A 15,950-nucleotide genomic window follows, 5' to 3' on the forward strand; every position below is an offset into this window, starting at 1 on the left:
TGACCCACTTCTGACGGACAACCGGTATAGATTCCGGAAAGGACGATCAACCCTGGACGCAATAAAGCTAGTTGTCGATACTGCCAAAAAAGCAATCGGAGGAACAAGATGGAAGACAGGTACAAAAGAATACTGCTTTATGGCCACACTAGACATCAGGAACGCTTTCAACTGCGCAAATTGGGTCTGCATAATGCAAGCTCTTGAAGAAAAGAATGTACCGGGTTACATATGTAAAATAGTGGCAAGCTATTTTACGGATAGGGTTCTGAAGTACGACCCGATAAACGGCCCAAATAAATATAATATCACCGGAGGTGTTCCTCAAGGCTCACTTCTTGGACCACTTCTGTGGAATGTTATGTATGACGGCTTTTGAGATTGATGATCCCAAGACGCGCGAAACTAGTGGCATATGCGGATGACGTAGCCGTAGTGATCGTTGCGAAACATGTAGACGAAATACGTCATATTTTCGACATTACCTTTGAGAAAGTAAATCGGTGGATGGGTACTGTTAGTCTTCAACTAGCGAAACAAAAGACGGAAGCAGTACTCATCACCAGCAGAAAAACTATAGAGACCATTAAAGTGAAAGTCGGTGAACAAGAGATCATATCACAACCTTACATCCAATACTTGGGAGTAATGCTTGACGCCCGACTAAATTTTAGGCAGCATTTAAAACAAGTAAGTGACAAAGCATCTGTAGTGAGGACTTGTCTTTCACGATTGATGCCTAACATCGGCGGACCAAAGCAGAGCAGGAGACTTACACTTTTATCAGTAGTTGCGTCAGTGCTCACTTATGGAATACCTATTTGGGCAGACGCACTAGAGCTCCAAGAATCATGGAGAAAAGTTGGTCCTGTATACCGCATGAGTGCTTTAAGAGTAGTATGCAGCTTCCGCACAATATCTGAGGAAGCGGTATATGTCATTGCCGGGATTCTGCCTCTTAGAGTCTTAGCTGAAGAAGGACAAAATCTTTAGCAACGCAAGATGTCAACTACATGAAGCGCTGATGACCTCAGAACCGAAAAACGTCGTAACAGCATAAGACGATATCAAATACAGTGGGATGCCGCAGAAAAGGGTAGATGGACGCACCGTCTTATACCTAAAATCAACGTTTGGCTGAACCGAAGACATGGAGAGGTCAACTATTACTTAACGCAGATGCTGTCTGGACACGGTTGCTTTCGGGCTTATCTTCATCGATTTAGGCACGATTATTCTCCTGAATTCCCACCTTGCCAAGGAGCTAAAGAAGATGCAAAGCATGCTTTCTTTGTGTGCCCGCGCTTCAGTGCACAGCGGAATAAACTGAAAAGAATTCTAAAGCAAAGGACTTTACCAGAAACACTAATTGAATCAATGCTTTCACCAGAAGATGCTTGGAACGCCAGTAGTACGTATGTTACAGAAGTCATCAAAACACTACGTTTAATTGAGAAAAAAAGAGCGAATAAAAGATGCATGACATCTTAGCTACAATAAGGAAAAGCAGTTGCTAGATCCTTCCCCGCGAAGTAATGCCTAACGGCGGTTACCGTGGGGATTACAAGGCTTGGGGAAAGCGGATGTTTCAGTCGGTATTAACATTGTTAAGTCCGACATATCCAGACAATTCTGCGTCTGTTGAATATGTAAACGTATTTCCTTCGCTATACAAAAAAAAGTATGTGCATGTGTATATGTATATGTGTACGTATTTAGTTGTATTTGCATAGATAGGTAAGGATATATGTATGTTTATACATGTACATGCACGTCCTTGTGAATATGCATGCACGTGCGTATATATGTATATATATATACAGTACAGGCCAAAAGTTTCCGGACACATGAAAAAAATCTCATTTTCTGAGTTTTTAGCTATATTTTTCATATAAAAATAATTTTATTCAAGTTAGTTTAGTACATTCTACGTAGTATTAATATTTAGTGACTGAAACCAATTTGTGAGAAATGATAGACTAATTAGCAATGAAAATGTAAAATGTCACTGCAGTCGATTTTCCTGAATATGCCCACCCTTTGCTTTGATCACTGCAGCACATAGTTTTGGTAATCTTTCGACGAGTTTTTGCAATGTTTGCGCAGGTATGTTCTTCCAGGACTCGTTAAGGCAATTCCACAGGGCAGGGAGGCTGGTTGGATGCAAATCCTTCACGCGGCGTTTAAGCTCGTACCACAACAGTTCTATTGGATTAAGATCCATTATTTGAAGTATTTTTTTGTCTTGTTTTCACTTCAAATAATTGGCACATTGTCGGGAAGTTTGTTTAGGGTCATTATTTTGTTGAAAACTAAATTTTGGACCAATTAAATTAAGACCAGATGGAATGGCGTGGCGCTGAAGTATGCTATGATACTGTTCTTTCTTTAAAGTTGCATCTATTTTGACAAGCGATCCGACTCCATTGAATCCAAAACAACCACAAGCCATCACTGAACCACCACCGTGCTTCACCTTTGGCGAAATACACTTAGAATTGAGTTCATTACCCTTTCTACGGCAATACTGACGTCGAGGATTTCCGAAAAGTTCGAATTTTGACTCATCCGTCCATAACACTGATTTCCATTGATCGATGGTCTATTTTAAGTGGGTTTGGCAATGTCTTTTGTTTATTTACTGCTCGCAGAAGTGGTTTTTTGGTGGCAAAAAATTCCAACTCAAAATTCAAACTTTTCGGAAATCCTCGGCGTTAAATTGGAAAATTCTAATCATCCATGGTATCAAGATATGGTAAAGCACTACAGTGTGTATCATGAACATTAAACTTGTAATTACACAACATTTTCACTAAATACTAATTTAAAAATTCACAATTGGATAATGTGTTGTTTGTAGACTGGTTGAAGATATAATGGAGAAAGGACTTTATGAAAATTATTTTTTACCAAGATTCTACACATGTGTGGAACGACTTGCGAATCCTATGCGCGTCGTTTTTATCGTTTTGTGAGAAATTTGAAAATACTATCTAAATAAAAAAAATTTGTGTCGCACAGCGTGCTAAATTTATTCCGTTTATTGCAATAAATAGTTGAAAAAAATTCTTCAATAATTCTTCGTATGAATAAATTTTTAAAGGACATTTTAAAAGAATAGCTCTATCAATTATTGATACTAGTTTAATAAATTCTTCATCTTTTCTAAATCGTTATAAAGGTAATATTTCCTTACCATTTTTAGGCAAATTTACTTATTTTTTAAAAAAGATATTTTCTGAAGAAGGTTTTCTTTTAGTTCAAATTCAAATTTGAAAATACTCTAAATTTTTTGTATACCCCTTTAAAATCAAAAACATCACAAAATAGAATTGTTGACTCCGTTTACAAGGTGAATTGTAATGATTGTGAAAAATTCTATATTGGGGAGAGTTCACAGTATATATATATATATATATGAAAGAATGCTTCAACATAAATATAATTCAAACAATAAAAATCAATATAAAACAATGCAAAATTTTAAACACACATTTGACTTAAACAATCCAGTTATTTTATATATTGAACAAAATGTTAACCTGAGAAGGTTTGCTAAATCTGTTTTCATTTTTTAAAATTCTGAATGTGTTAATAAGAGAACCTCTTCTTCTTTACTTTTTGACAGCTATCAAAATTGCAAACACACATTTGACTTAAACAATCCAGTTATTTTATATATTGAACAAAATGTTGACCTGAGAAGGTTTGCTGAATCTGTTTTCATTTTTTCAAATTCTGAATGTGTTAATAAGAAAACCTCTTCTTCTTAACTTTTTGACAGCTATCAAAATTTTATTAATATATGTAAATCTGATTTATTTTAATAATTGAACAATTTTTTACCACTTGATATTTTCTTTTATTTTCTTTTATCTTTCAGAATTTGATATATTTCGATTACTTGATTTCATTTTTCAAAAATTTATATATACATATTTTATTGTTTTTAGAACAAAATATTCATGTTTGGCAAATTTTACATAAAATAATTTTTGGTATGTTTAATAACTTGCAAAACTGGTTTGGTATGTATAATTTTAATTCTGTTTTATTTTATTTTGTTACTTTGTTTGTTTTTTAGCTGAATGATGAGCTAGCAGAATAGCTCGAAACGTATTAAAAAGATTTGTATTTGCGTTCTGGTTTTATTTTTTCGACTTGTGGCTGAAAAACTTTATATATATATATATATATATATATATATATATATATATATATACATATATACGCACGTGCATGCTTATTCACAAGGACGTACATGTACATGTATAAACATACATATACTCATACCTATCTATGAAAATACAACTAAATACGTACACATATACATATACACATACACATACATACACGTATATACATGCACATATATACTAACACACACACACACACATCTATATATATAAAAGTGGATTGCTTAAGTAGCAACACTTATAACTCACGAACGGCTGAACCGATTTAGATGAAAATTGGCAGGGAGGTAGTTTAGAGCCAGGAGAAACACATAGGGTACTTTTTATCCCGTTTTCCATTCTAATTCAAAATTATTTTTTTATAAAATATCGATTTAGTTTATTCAATCTATGATTCTATCAATAATTTTATCCATGACATTTACTTTCAATTGTCATTTGTCATTCGGTGTTTCTGTTTTGATACAAATATATAAATATGCATTTTTTTACACCACTTTTGAAAAATTATTACGTGAATAATAGGAATTTTTTAATAACCACGGAAAATTATTACGAAGTGGCAAGTAAATGAATTCTTAATAATAGCAAGCGATCCAAATAGACGATGGAGAAATTTATTTCTTGGCAATGGGAATGTAATTATTTATATACTTAGGTATTTATGTATATTTGTTTATACGTATTTAAATAGAGTATTTGAGGTTTTTGTATTCTAAATATCAGCAATAAGTATAATCATCCACAAATAAATTAAAAAAAAATATTTTGAAATATAGGTTCTTAACATAACCTCAAAATTTGTAATGAAAATATAAATAGTTATATATTAATTGTTGTTAATTTATAATTTCTTTATACATATCTTATAAAATGTTTCAGGTGTTTACAACTAATTGGCATATATTTTATCAGCAAATGTGCTTTGATTCAACAATAAAAAGGTCTAATTGTTTTTACTCGACTAACTTATGTTAACTATAGTGATAGAATATTAGTTCTTGGTTCTATATATATATATATATATATATATATATATATATATATATATATATATATATATATATATATATATATATATATATATATAAATATATATAAATATATATGATAGATTTCTTGGAGGGCGTAATATCAAGTAAAAAAAAAATAAGTAAACATTTTTTTCAAAACATCTTTATTTTTCCATACGTTTCGACGTAAAATTCTACGTCATCTTCAGTGGTTCAACAATTTAAAAAAAGAAAAAAAAACTGAAAGTAACGTTACAAATTAAATATACATAAGCAATAGTAAAAAGAAAAGTTTTAACTAAAGAGAATTGCATAAAACATTACTTACTTGAATTATTTATATTATCACTAACACATGTTAATATAACTTGTGCAGATTAATAATTAAAGACAAACACGAACTGTCAGTAATTTCTTTTTTTAATAAAAAGAATAAAAGATAAAAAGTGATTAATAAATAAAATATACGTAATACATGTGCATCCGAGGCCAGTGCCAAACAGAATAATATTATTGTAAGTGTCCGAGATGGAAGTCAAAATTTTTTGGAAAAAACAAACCACATGTGCTTGCGTTTGACCCAACGTCTTGGCTCGCTATGCAAGTGTGCGTGATAGTGCTGTGTACACCGTGGTGTTAGGTATTCGATATGAATTGGGAAACATTATTTAGAACAAATTGGTAATTTTCGCAAATGAAGCTAGTGTCTGTACGTTTGTTTAAACAATAATTTCTATTCAAAAAAATATAGGCCGATTCTGAAAAGCGCCTTCGTGAGACTTTCGATTCGTGATGAAGAACCTTTGCGTCATAAAAATTGAAAGTATGGTTATTTAGTTTTGAATGTTCTGTGATCATTGTTTGCCCTTGATTTTTGTTTTTTGAATTATTATCGTGTTGTTTCAATCGTTTGATAAGGTTCTGTCCTGTTTCGCCAATATAGGTGGAATCACAGTCATTGCAAGATATTTTATAGACCACATTGGATACTCGTTCTAAACTAGTGCGCGGCTTTAAATTTGAGAAGAGGGAGTTGAGAGTTAGATCGATGTTGCATACTAAACGGAGATTTGCGTTATAAAAAAGTTTTTTCCACATCGGATAAAGTTCTTTGATGTAAGGAAGGCAAATGGTACCTTCAAAATTATTATCTTTTGTGGAAATTAAACTTAGGTTGGGGTTAGTTATTTTGTTTTTTAAAAACGTGAGTCTATTATTTGTGACGGATTTTATAAGATGTGGGGGATAGGAATTTTGTGTAAGGGTTTTGAAAATTAAATCTAAATTTGAGGTCCAAAATTGTTCGTTAGAAAGGAGGATAGCATGGTCTACAAGATTAATGATAGTACCTATTTTCATGTTAGAGGGGTGGTAAGAGTGAAAATTTAAGTACCTACCTGAACAAGTAGGTTTTTGGTACCAGTTAGTGATAATGCGGTTGTCTGTGCTTTTAATGATTTTGACATCCAAGAAGCTGATAGAGTTATTTTGTTCTTTTTCAAAAGTGAACTGAATGTGTTTGTTAAACGAATTGAAAGAATGAAGCAATAAGTCAAAATTTTGAGGAGGTATACAAGTGATAATGTCATCAACATATCTGTAATAAAAATAAATGTCTATGTTGATGGAATTAAAGACTCTAGTTTCTAAATGTTGTAAAGATAATTCGGCTAGGGCAGGGGATATAGAAGAGCCCATGGGAGTGCCAAAAATTTGAAGATAAAAATGGTCATTGAATTCAAAATATGTGTTCGTGATTATGAATTTGATCGATTCTAAAAACCAATGTAATGAAAATGTAGTATGGTAAGAGATTTCATCCCATCTAGCTGTTATAGCATCTAACATTAATTGTAAGGGGACGTTGGTGAAAAGGGAAACAACATCTAGACTCACTAATAGAGTTTCGTGGGGTAAGACTATATTATTTAATTTATTTACAAATTCAAAGGAATTTTTTATGAAATGAGGGGATTGGACAGTTATGATGGAGAGTATATTACTTAGAAATTTTGAGAATTTGGACAGAGGAGAATTTATGTCAGCGACTATGGGTCTGAAAGGAACGTCTTGTTTGTGAATTTTAGGGAGGCCATAAAGTTTGGGATTATAGGGATGTAATTTTTTTAAAGTGGATGAAAGGTCTTTTGAAATTTGTTTATGGGACACTAGGTTGTTGATTAATTTGTGAAGAGAACGGTTAATGCGTTCTGTCGGATCAGAAATAATTGGAGAGTAAGTATTGGTATCGGATACTAATTTCGAGACTTTTTCCAAATATGTGTGTCTATCTACAATAACCGTGACGTTACCTTTATCGGCTCTAGTTACTAACAAATCAGGATTATTTTTTAAAAGGATTTTGCAATCTCTAATATCTCTCAGGATGTCTTTGTACTCTATATTTTTCTTTGAGTTAAAGGATTTAATAGCGGAAATAAAGTTTTTGCAAAAGGTAGCCTTTGTATTCATTCTTAGATCTGTGTTTTTAATATTATAAAGACCTGCTTCTAAGCGACTTAGAATTTTAATGATGTCGATGTTGTAACATGAGTTGGGGAAAGCAAAATTTGGCCCCAAGGCAAAGATGTATAAAAACCTGTCTGGGATAGTTACATTGGAAAGGTTTTTTAACCATTTGTTAATGACTGATTCTTTTAAAATGATTTTGGAGGAGTTTATTTTGGATTGCAAAAGCTTTTCAAATTTGTTTTTATAAGATATTTTTTGATTAACGCAAAAGTTCCTATAGCGAATCGATTCGAACTCAAAAAAACTTTCCAGGATTTCCGATTCTACTGTATTGAGTAACCAGTTATTTATCTTATTAATAAAAAGTTTTAAATTTTGTATGTTGCAGATACAATTTTTGATTTCTAGGGAAATGATATGTAAGTTTAAGGAACTAAATTTGTTATTGAGGCTATTGTTAAGGTGCGAGAATTTTTCTAATTTAAGCCGGTAGAAATTTGGAATGATACTTTCTTTCCTGCAACGTAATAAAAATATATGCTTATTGGTATTTGTTATTAGTTTCTTGTTTAATTTAGAGGGTAATTTAAACTTAGATGAAATGTAGAAACCGTAGTGTTTTTTTTATAAAAGAGAAGAAGGAGTAATTAGAGGTGTAATTATTATTAATTGAAAATATAGAGTACAAAGACATCCTGAGAGATATTAGAGATTGCAAAATTTTTTTAAAAAATAATCCTGATTTGTTAGTAACTAGAGCCGATAAAGAAAACGTCACAGTTATTGTAGATAGACACGCATATTTGGAAAAAGTTTCAAGATTAGTATCCGATACCAATACTTACTCTCCAATTATTTCTGATCCGACAGAACGCATTAACCGTTCTCTTCACAAATTAATCAACAACCTAGTGTCCCATAAACAAATTTCAAAAGACCTTTCATCCACTTTAAAAAATTTACATCCCTATAATCCCAAACTTTATGGCCTCCCTAAAATTCACAAACAAGACGTTCCTTTCAGACCCATAGTCGCTGACATAAATTCTCCTCTGTCCAAATTCTCAAAATTTCTAAGTAATATACTCTCCATCATAACTGTCCAATCCCCTCATTTCATAAAAAATTCCTTTGAATTTGTAAATAAATTAAATAATATAGTCTTACCCCACGAAACCCTATTAGTGAGTCTAGATGTTGTTTCCCTTTTCACCAACGTCCCCTTACAATTAATGTTAGATGCTATAACAGCTAGATGGGATGAAATCTCTTACCATACTACATTTTCATTACATTGGTTTTTAGAATCGATCAAATTTATAATCACGAACACATATTTTGAATTCAATGATCATTTTTATCTTCAAATTTTTGGCACTCGCATGGGCTCTTCTATATCCCCTGCCCTAGCCGAATTATCTTTACAACATTTAGAAACTAGAGTCTTTAATTCCATCAACATAGACATTTATTTTTATTACAGATATGTTGATGACATTATCACTTGTATACCTCCTCAAAATTTTGACTTATTGCTTCATTCTTTCAATTCGTTTAATAAACACATTCAGTTCACTTTTGAAAAAGAACAAAATAACTCTATCAGCTTCTTGGATGTCAAAATCATTAAAAGCACAGACAACCGCATTATCACTAACTGGTACCAAAAACCTACTTGTTCAGGTAGGTACTTAAATTTTAACTCTTACCACCCCTCTAACATGAAAATAGGTACTATCATTAATCTTGTAGACCATGCTATCCTCCTTTCTAACGAACAATTTTGGACTTCAAATTTAGATTTAATTTTCAAAACCCTTACACAAAATTCCTATCCCCCACATTTTATAAAATCCGTCACAAACAATAGACTCACTTTTTTAAAAAACAAAATAACTAACCCCAACCTAAGTTCAATTTCCACAAAAGATAATAATTTTGAAGGTACCATTTGCCTTCCTTACAACAAAGAACTTTATCCGATGTGGAAAAAACTTTTTTATAACGCAAATCTCCGTTTAGTATGCAACATTGATCTAACTCTCAACTCCCTCTTCTCAAATTTAAAGCCGCGCACTAGTTTAGAACGAGTATCCAATGTGGTCTATAAAATATCTTGCAATGACTGTGATTCCACCTATATTGGCAAAACAGGACAGAACCTTATCAAACGATTGAAACAACACGATAATAATTCAAAAAACAAAAATCAAGGGCAAACAATGATCACAGAACATTTAAAACTAAATAACCATACTTTCAATTTTGATGACGCAAAAGTTCTTCATCACGAATCGAAAGTCTCACAAAGGCGCTTTTCAGAATCGGCCTATATTTTTTTGAATAGAAATTATTGTTTAAACAAACGTCCAGACACTAGCTTCATTTGCGAAAATTACCAATTTGTTCTAAATAATGTTTCCCAATTCATATCGAATACTTAACACCACGGTGTACACAGCACTATCACGCACACTTGCATAGCGAGCCAAGACGTTGGGTCAAACGCAAGCACATGTGGTTTGTTTTTTCCAAAAAATTTTGACTTCCATCTCGGACACTTACAATAATATTATTCTGTTTGGCACTGGCCTCGGATGCATATGTATCACGTATAATATTTTATTTATTAATCACTTTTTATCTTTTATTCTTTTTATTAAAAAAAGAAATTACTGACAGTTAGTGCTTGTCTTTAATTATTAATCTGTACAAGTTATATTTACATGTGTTAGTGATAATATAAATAATTCAAGTAAGTAATGTTTTATGCAATTCTCTTTAGTTAAAACTTTTCTTTTTACTATTGCTTATGTATATTCAATTTGTAACGTTACTTTCAGTTTTTTTTTCTTTTTTTTAAATTGTAGAACCACTGAAGATGACGTAGAATTTTACGTTGAAACGTATGAAAAATAAAGATGTTTTGAAAAAAATCTTTACTTATTTTATTTTTACTTGATGTTACGCCCTCCAAGAAATCTATCATACATTTCAACATCAAATTTAAACATTTTCAACATATATATATATATATATATATATATATATATATATGTATATATATATATATATATATATTGTAGAGTTTCGAACAAGAATCCAAAAATAATACAAAATAAAAAACAAGAAAAGTTTTTAAAAAAACAATTTCTTTATTTAATTATTTGTTTATTGTCGACGTTTCGGAACTAGGTACGTTCCATCTTCAGGACATCTGTCAAGAAACATGATCTTGATGAGATTTTAGCAAACAATATGTTTAGGAAAAGAAAATAGATTTTTCTTAAATAATGAATTAATTGCAATAAAAATATAATAATGTACAGAAATATGATAATATGTTCAAAATGAAAATGATAAAAATGATAAAAATAAATGAGTGGATTATCAGAACAGGATATTAAACATAATAGAAAATTTTTTGAAAGTTATGGAAATTTTTTTAAGAAAATTTTGTGCTTTTCAATATATTGGACAAACCTCCCAATATGTACACAAGAGAATGAGACAACATGAACTAAGTGTCAGTGTCAACATTAGATCAGATCACAACCTATTACATGATTCATATTTAAATTTTTTACACTTTTTGACAAACAATTAATATCGACTTCCTTTTAAGATCAACAATTTAAGTATTCACACCCTAACATATAAAAACACACACATACAATCTCACATCTCTCGTTCAAGTGTTTACACGTGTTACAAAGGACACACCAGTTTCAATTAGTTAATTTTCGAAAGCCAATCGAACAACATCCAGAGAACAATATTATTTGTGTTTTCAAATAATAATTTAAAAAAAGACAAATCTTTTAGTAATTTTGATTTACAAAATCTAATTATTCGGCGGAAAATTAACTCACAAATTCATTTTTGGTAAAAAAGCTTGTTTAGTGAAAAAGTGCTAACAAATATTCAAACATACAGGTAATTAATTCAACTTTGTCATTAACCTTTTCTTAAAAAAATTTCCATAACTTTCAAAAAATTTTCTATTATGTTTAATATCCTGTTCTGATAATCCACTCATTTATTTTTATCATTTTTATCATTTTCATTTTGAACATATTATCATATTTCTGTACATTATTATATTTTTTTTGCAATTAATTCATTATTTAAGAAAAATCTATTTTCTTTTCCTAAACATATTGTTTGCTAAAATCTCATCAAGATCATGTTTCTTGACAGATGTCCTGAAGATGGAACGTACCTAGTTCCGAAACGTCGACAATAAACAAATAATTAAATAAAGAAATTGTTTTTTTTAAAAACTTTTCTTGTTTTTTATTTTGTATTATTTTTGGATTCTTGTTCGAAACTCTACAAAATATACACAAATCCAAGACTCTACCATTCTATATATATATATATATATATATATATATATATATATATATATATATAGAATAGAATAGAATAGAACTTTATTAAAATTCAATAGTTACAATTTAAGTCATTTACAATACATAATTATTCTAAAAATTCATTTATAAAATAATAGGGATTATTTAGTAAATAATTTTTAACTATATTTTTAAAGGTGAATCTTGTTTTGCATCTCCATCCATCAGGTAGCTTATTATAGATCTTGGCTCCCAATGTAGTTCTTAGCGATGATTTAAGTTTGATTTTTGGACATATCACTGCATTTTTATTTCGCGTATTGTGGTCGTGGACATCACTTCTCAATAAATGATTAGTTTTATCTGCATGCACCGCAATAGCTTGTTGCCAAATATAAATGTTTGTGACAGTCAAAATTTTATGTTTTTTGAATAGCGGCCTGCAAGGCTCTCGAGGTGAGACTCCTTCTATTGCTCTAACCGCCTTCTTTTGTAGATCCATAACTTTAGAAGTGTGTGCACTATGCCCCCAAGCTAATATTCCGTATGAAAGTACAGAATGGAACATAGCAAAGTAGGTTTCCCTGGCACATTCCTGGTTTATTATGGATCTAATTCTTCTAATGGCATAAATGGCTTTCGAGAGCCTTGCGCATAGCAACTCTATATGTTTGGCCCAGGTCAGCAAACTATCCATTGTTAGTCCCCAGTATTTGACTTCACCGCCTTGAAGTTCAACATGTCTTCTACTAGCTGTAAAACTAATAGAAACAGTTTTGTTTTTATTCAGAACAATTTTATTGGCGAGGAACCACTCTTCAGCTTGTTAATAAGCATTTTGCCTCTTTTCATTCATAACTTTTATGTCTTTGCTTGCAACTGCCAGTGCCGTATCGTCTGCGAACTGAGTCGAATGGCAATTCAAGTTGGAGGGCAGGTCATTCACAAATATTAGTAATAGTAGCGGACCTAAAATACTGCCTTGGACAATTCCAATATCTGGTACTACTTTTGCATTACTGAGCTTATATTGCCAGTCGACGAATTGTTGACGATTCGTGAAGTAGGATTGCGTCAGCGTTAACGGAACACCTCTCAGTCCATAATATTCAAGTTTTTTTAGAAGTATTTTGTGTGGTACGCAATCGAATGCCTTACTAAGGTCACAGAACAGCGCACCGCAATGTTCATGATACTCTAAAGAATCTTGTATGAAATTTAGAAAATTTACTATGGCGTCGATCGTATTCAACCCCTTTCTAAACCCAAATTGACTGTTGTTTGAATAGTTATTGGCTTCAAAGAAATTTAGTATTCTTGAGGCCAACAACATTTCAATCAGTTTAGAAAATACAGGCAGTATGGCGATTGGCCGATAATTGGATGCATCTTGGCGGTCTCCGGATTTATACATTGGAATGATTCTCGCCAGTTTCATTTTATCTGGAAACTGTCCTGTAGCAAATACACTGTTCACGATTGCACAGAGCGGTGAAGCTATATACTCGGCTACTGGTTTGATCATTTTAGCGTTTAGTCCAAAAGCGTCAAGTGATGTCTTGTTTTTCATCTGTTTAATCGCTGTAACAATTTCTTCTGGAGATGTTGGTCTCAGGAACATACTTCGCCCACTGACATATACCTCGGCTAAATAAGCTTCGGGTCTAGTCTTTGCGTCGAGCAAGTCCTTGGTTAGATTGCCAGCTACATTCCTGAAAAAATGATTAAATTCGTTTGCTGATGGCGTACCAATTCCGATATTATTTGAATATTTTTGACCTGTTTCTTGTTTTATTATATTCCATATAGTTTGTTGTTTATTATCTGATTTAACTATATTCATTACATTACTTTGTTGACGTTCCATTTCCATCTTATGGTTATATAATCTTTTATAATGTTCAAAGTATTGTTTCAGATCAATTCGCTGTGACTGTTTAAAAGCATCATATAGAAAATCCACAAGTTCTTTGAGATTTCGTAGATTTTCTGACTGCGCCGAAATTTTGTTTTTGTTTATCAATATGCGTTTGTAAGGAAACGCGTTGTTTGCTATTTGTTTAAAAATATTCAGAAAAGTATTGAATTGTTTGTTGCTATCTTCAGTCTGGTCCAGGCAATTCCAATTAACTAGAGATAGTTGTTTTTTGAAGTGTTCCATGTTTTTTTCATTTATTTTTCTTATTATGCGGATGTTCGCGTTGGTAGAAGAAGTTTTGAGATTCATAATCAATGCTTCATGGTCGGAGATCGAACATGATAAAGTATCAATTATGAATTGGTCTGATTGTAAGTTTGTGAATGCATTATCGATGCAAGTTTTAGAGTTCACGTTGATGTGTGTTGGTTTCATTAACCTATGTTCCAGTCCAAAAGTGGAAGCAGAGTTAACTAGCGCAATTTTATCATTCGAATCTACTAAGAAATCCACATTGAAATCACCGCATATGATGACTTTAGTTTTCGATTCGAATGTGTTAAATATGCGCGTTAGTATTTCTTCAAGTTTTAATAAAAACATATTTAAAGTCGAATTTGGCGACCTGTAAATAACAATAATAATTGTTTTTATTTGTTTTAAATAACACGCCGCTACTTCGCATGCAAGCTCAGCAGATTGCACTGCAATGTCATTTAATTCGGCGCAGTCAAGGTGATTTCGGCAAAATATTGCAACTCCGCCATGTATGTGTTCACTACGGCTAAAACTGCTGATCAGCCGAAAGTCACGAATATTAAATAAATTGATTTGTTTGTCATTTAACCAGTGTTCTGTCAGACAAAGTAGGTCAATATTATTTACGTTGACTACATTTGACAAAGCAGCTGATTTATTTGATAAGCATTGAATGTTCAGACAGAGTATATTTAATATATTTACTTGTCGTTGCTTGGTTGCTTTTAGAGCCTGAATAAAAAACGATCCACGCATACTCCTTGAGGCCATATTTCCGGCGATTTAATTTTTTCTAATTCTGATTCCAAAACTGATACCTTGAATGATGAATATACGTTTGGATGTTTGGATGCAATTTTTTTGCACGTTACGTTTTCGAAATTTTTGTCCCGCAGGTAATTTTCCAATTGCTCTTCCGTTGTTTCTGGCGCCAGTCGAAACACATGTAGATGCGCTTGCTTCACCACACCTTTTATCACGGCATTTGCATTTGTGCCTTCGATAGTTGTGGCCTTTCGCCTTGGCGCTTTCTTTCTTTGGACCAAAGTCCAATTTTGTTCTTCTGTTATGCTCTTATTGTTAGTAATGGCGTTGGAAGGCAAAGCGGTAGACGCCACGGCATCACGGAACGTTTCAATTTTCCGCTCTTCCAGTTTCTTCAGCGCCGTTGCTACTGCGACACTAACTTGTTCACTTGAGATTTTGCTGGGATCTTTTTCCTTGTTAATATTCGATTTCTTTCCATTCTTTTTTTTGATTTCTTATTGACTGCTTTCTCAGTATCAATATCAATACTGGGTGCAGCTGAAGAAACCTGCTCCTTCTTTTGATTCGGATTTACCCATTGCAGCAGCTTGATTTCATCCTCAAGCTGTTGAATTATGTACTCCTTGTCCTTTATTATGGTAATTTAGTCTTCTATTATGGTGTTTTTGTCGGCAATTGTTTTTTCAAGCCTAGAAATTATTTCCATATGGTCACTGTACACTTCACTGTTAACACAACACTGTATCAGATTACGATATAGAAATTTGAAGTTTTTCCTATTAGCACAACTAATGTGGTACATTTTTCCGCAGTTTTTACAAATGCCTACATTTGGGGCCTTTGTTTCACAGCAATTATAGGAACTTTTCACTTCCGATTCTGGCACTAATGGTGTCGATTGCGACATCATTGCGGCAAGTTAAAACGGCACGTCTGTACGTTACGACGGTCAACGAAATATATATATATA

The 15,950-nt window shown here is 32.1% G+C and overlaps 1 protein-coding gene across 1 annotated transcript; it reads left to right on the forward strand.

Annotated features, from left to right (window-relative positions):
- Nucleotides 1-507: 507 nt before the first annotated feature.
- On the forward strand, nt 508-993 carry LOC113375787. Its single transcript, XM_026615733.1, has one exon. It carries the CDS (start codon nt 508-510, stop codon nt 991-993), a length of 486 nt encoding a protein of 161 aa, XP_026471518.1.
- Nucleotides 994-15,950: the final 14,957 nt, after the last annotated feature.

The sequence above is a fragment of the Ctenocephalides felis genome, unplaced genomic scaffold (assembly GCF_003426905.1).
Source record: "Ctenocephalides felis isolate EL2017-DRISC unplaced genomic scaffold, ASM342690v1 CF-g0.4_SCAFFOLD_01886, whole genome shotgun sequence".
Lineage (NCBI taxonomy): Eukaryota > Metazoa > Arthropoda > Insecta > Siphonaptera > Pulicidae > Ctenocephalides > Ctenocephalides felis.

Excerpts from the sequence above, each read along its gene's own strand:
- LOC113375787 (XM_026615733.1), top strand. The coding sequence starts at position 508 with ATGGGTACTGTTAGTCTTCAACTAGCGAAACAAAAGACGGAAGCAGTA.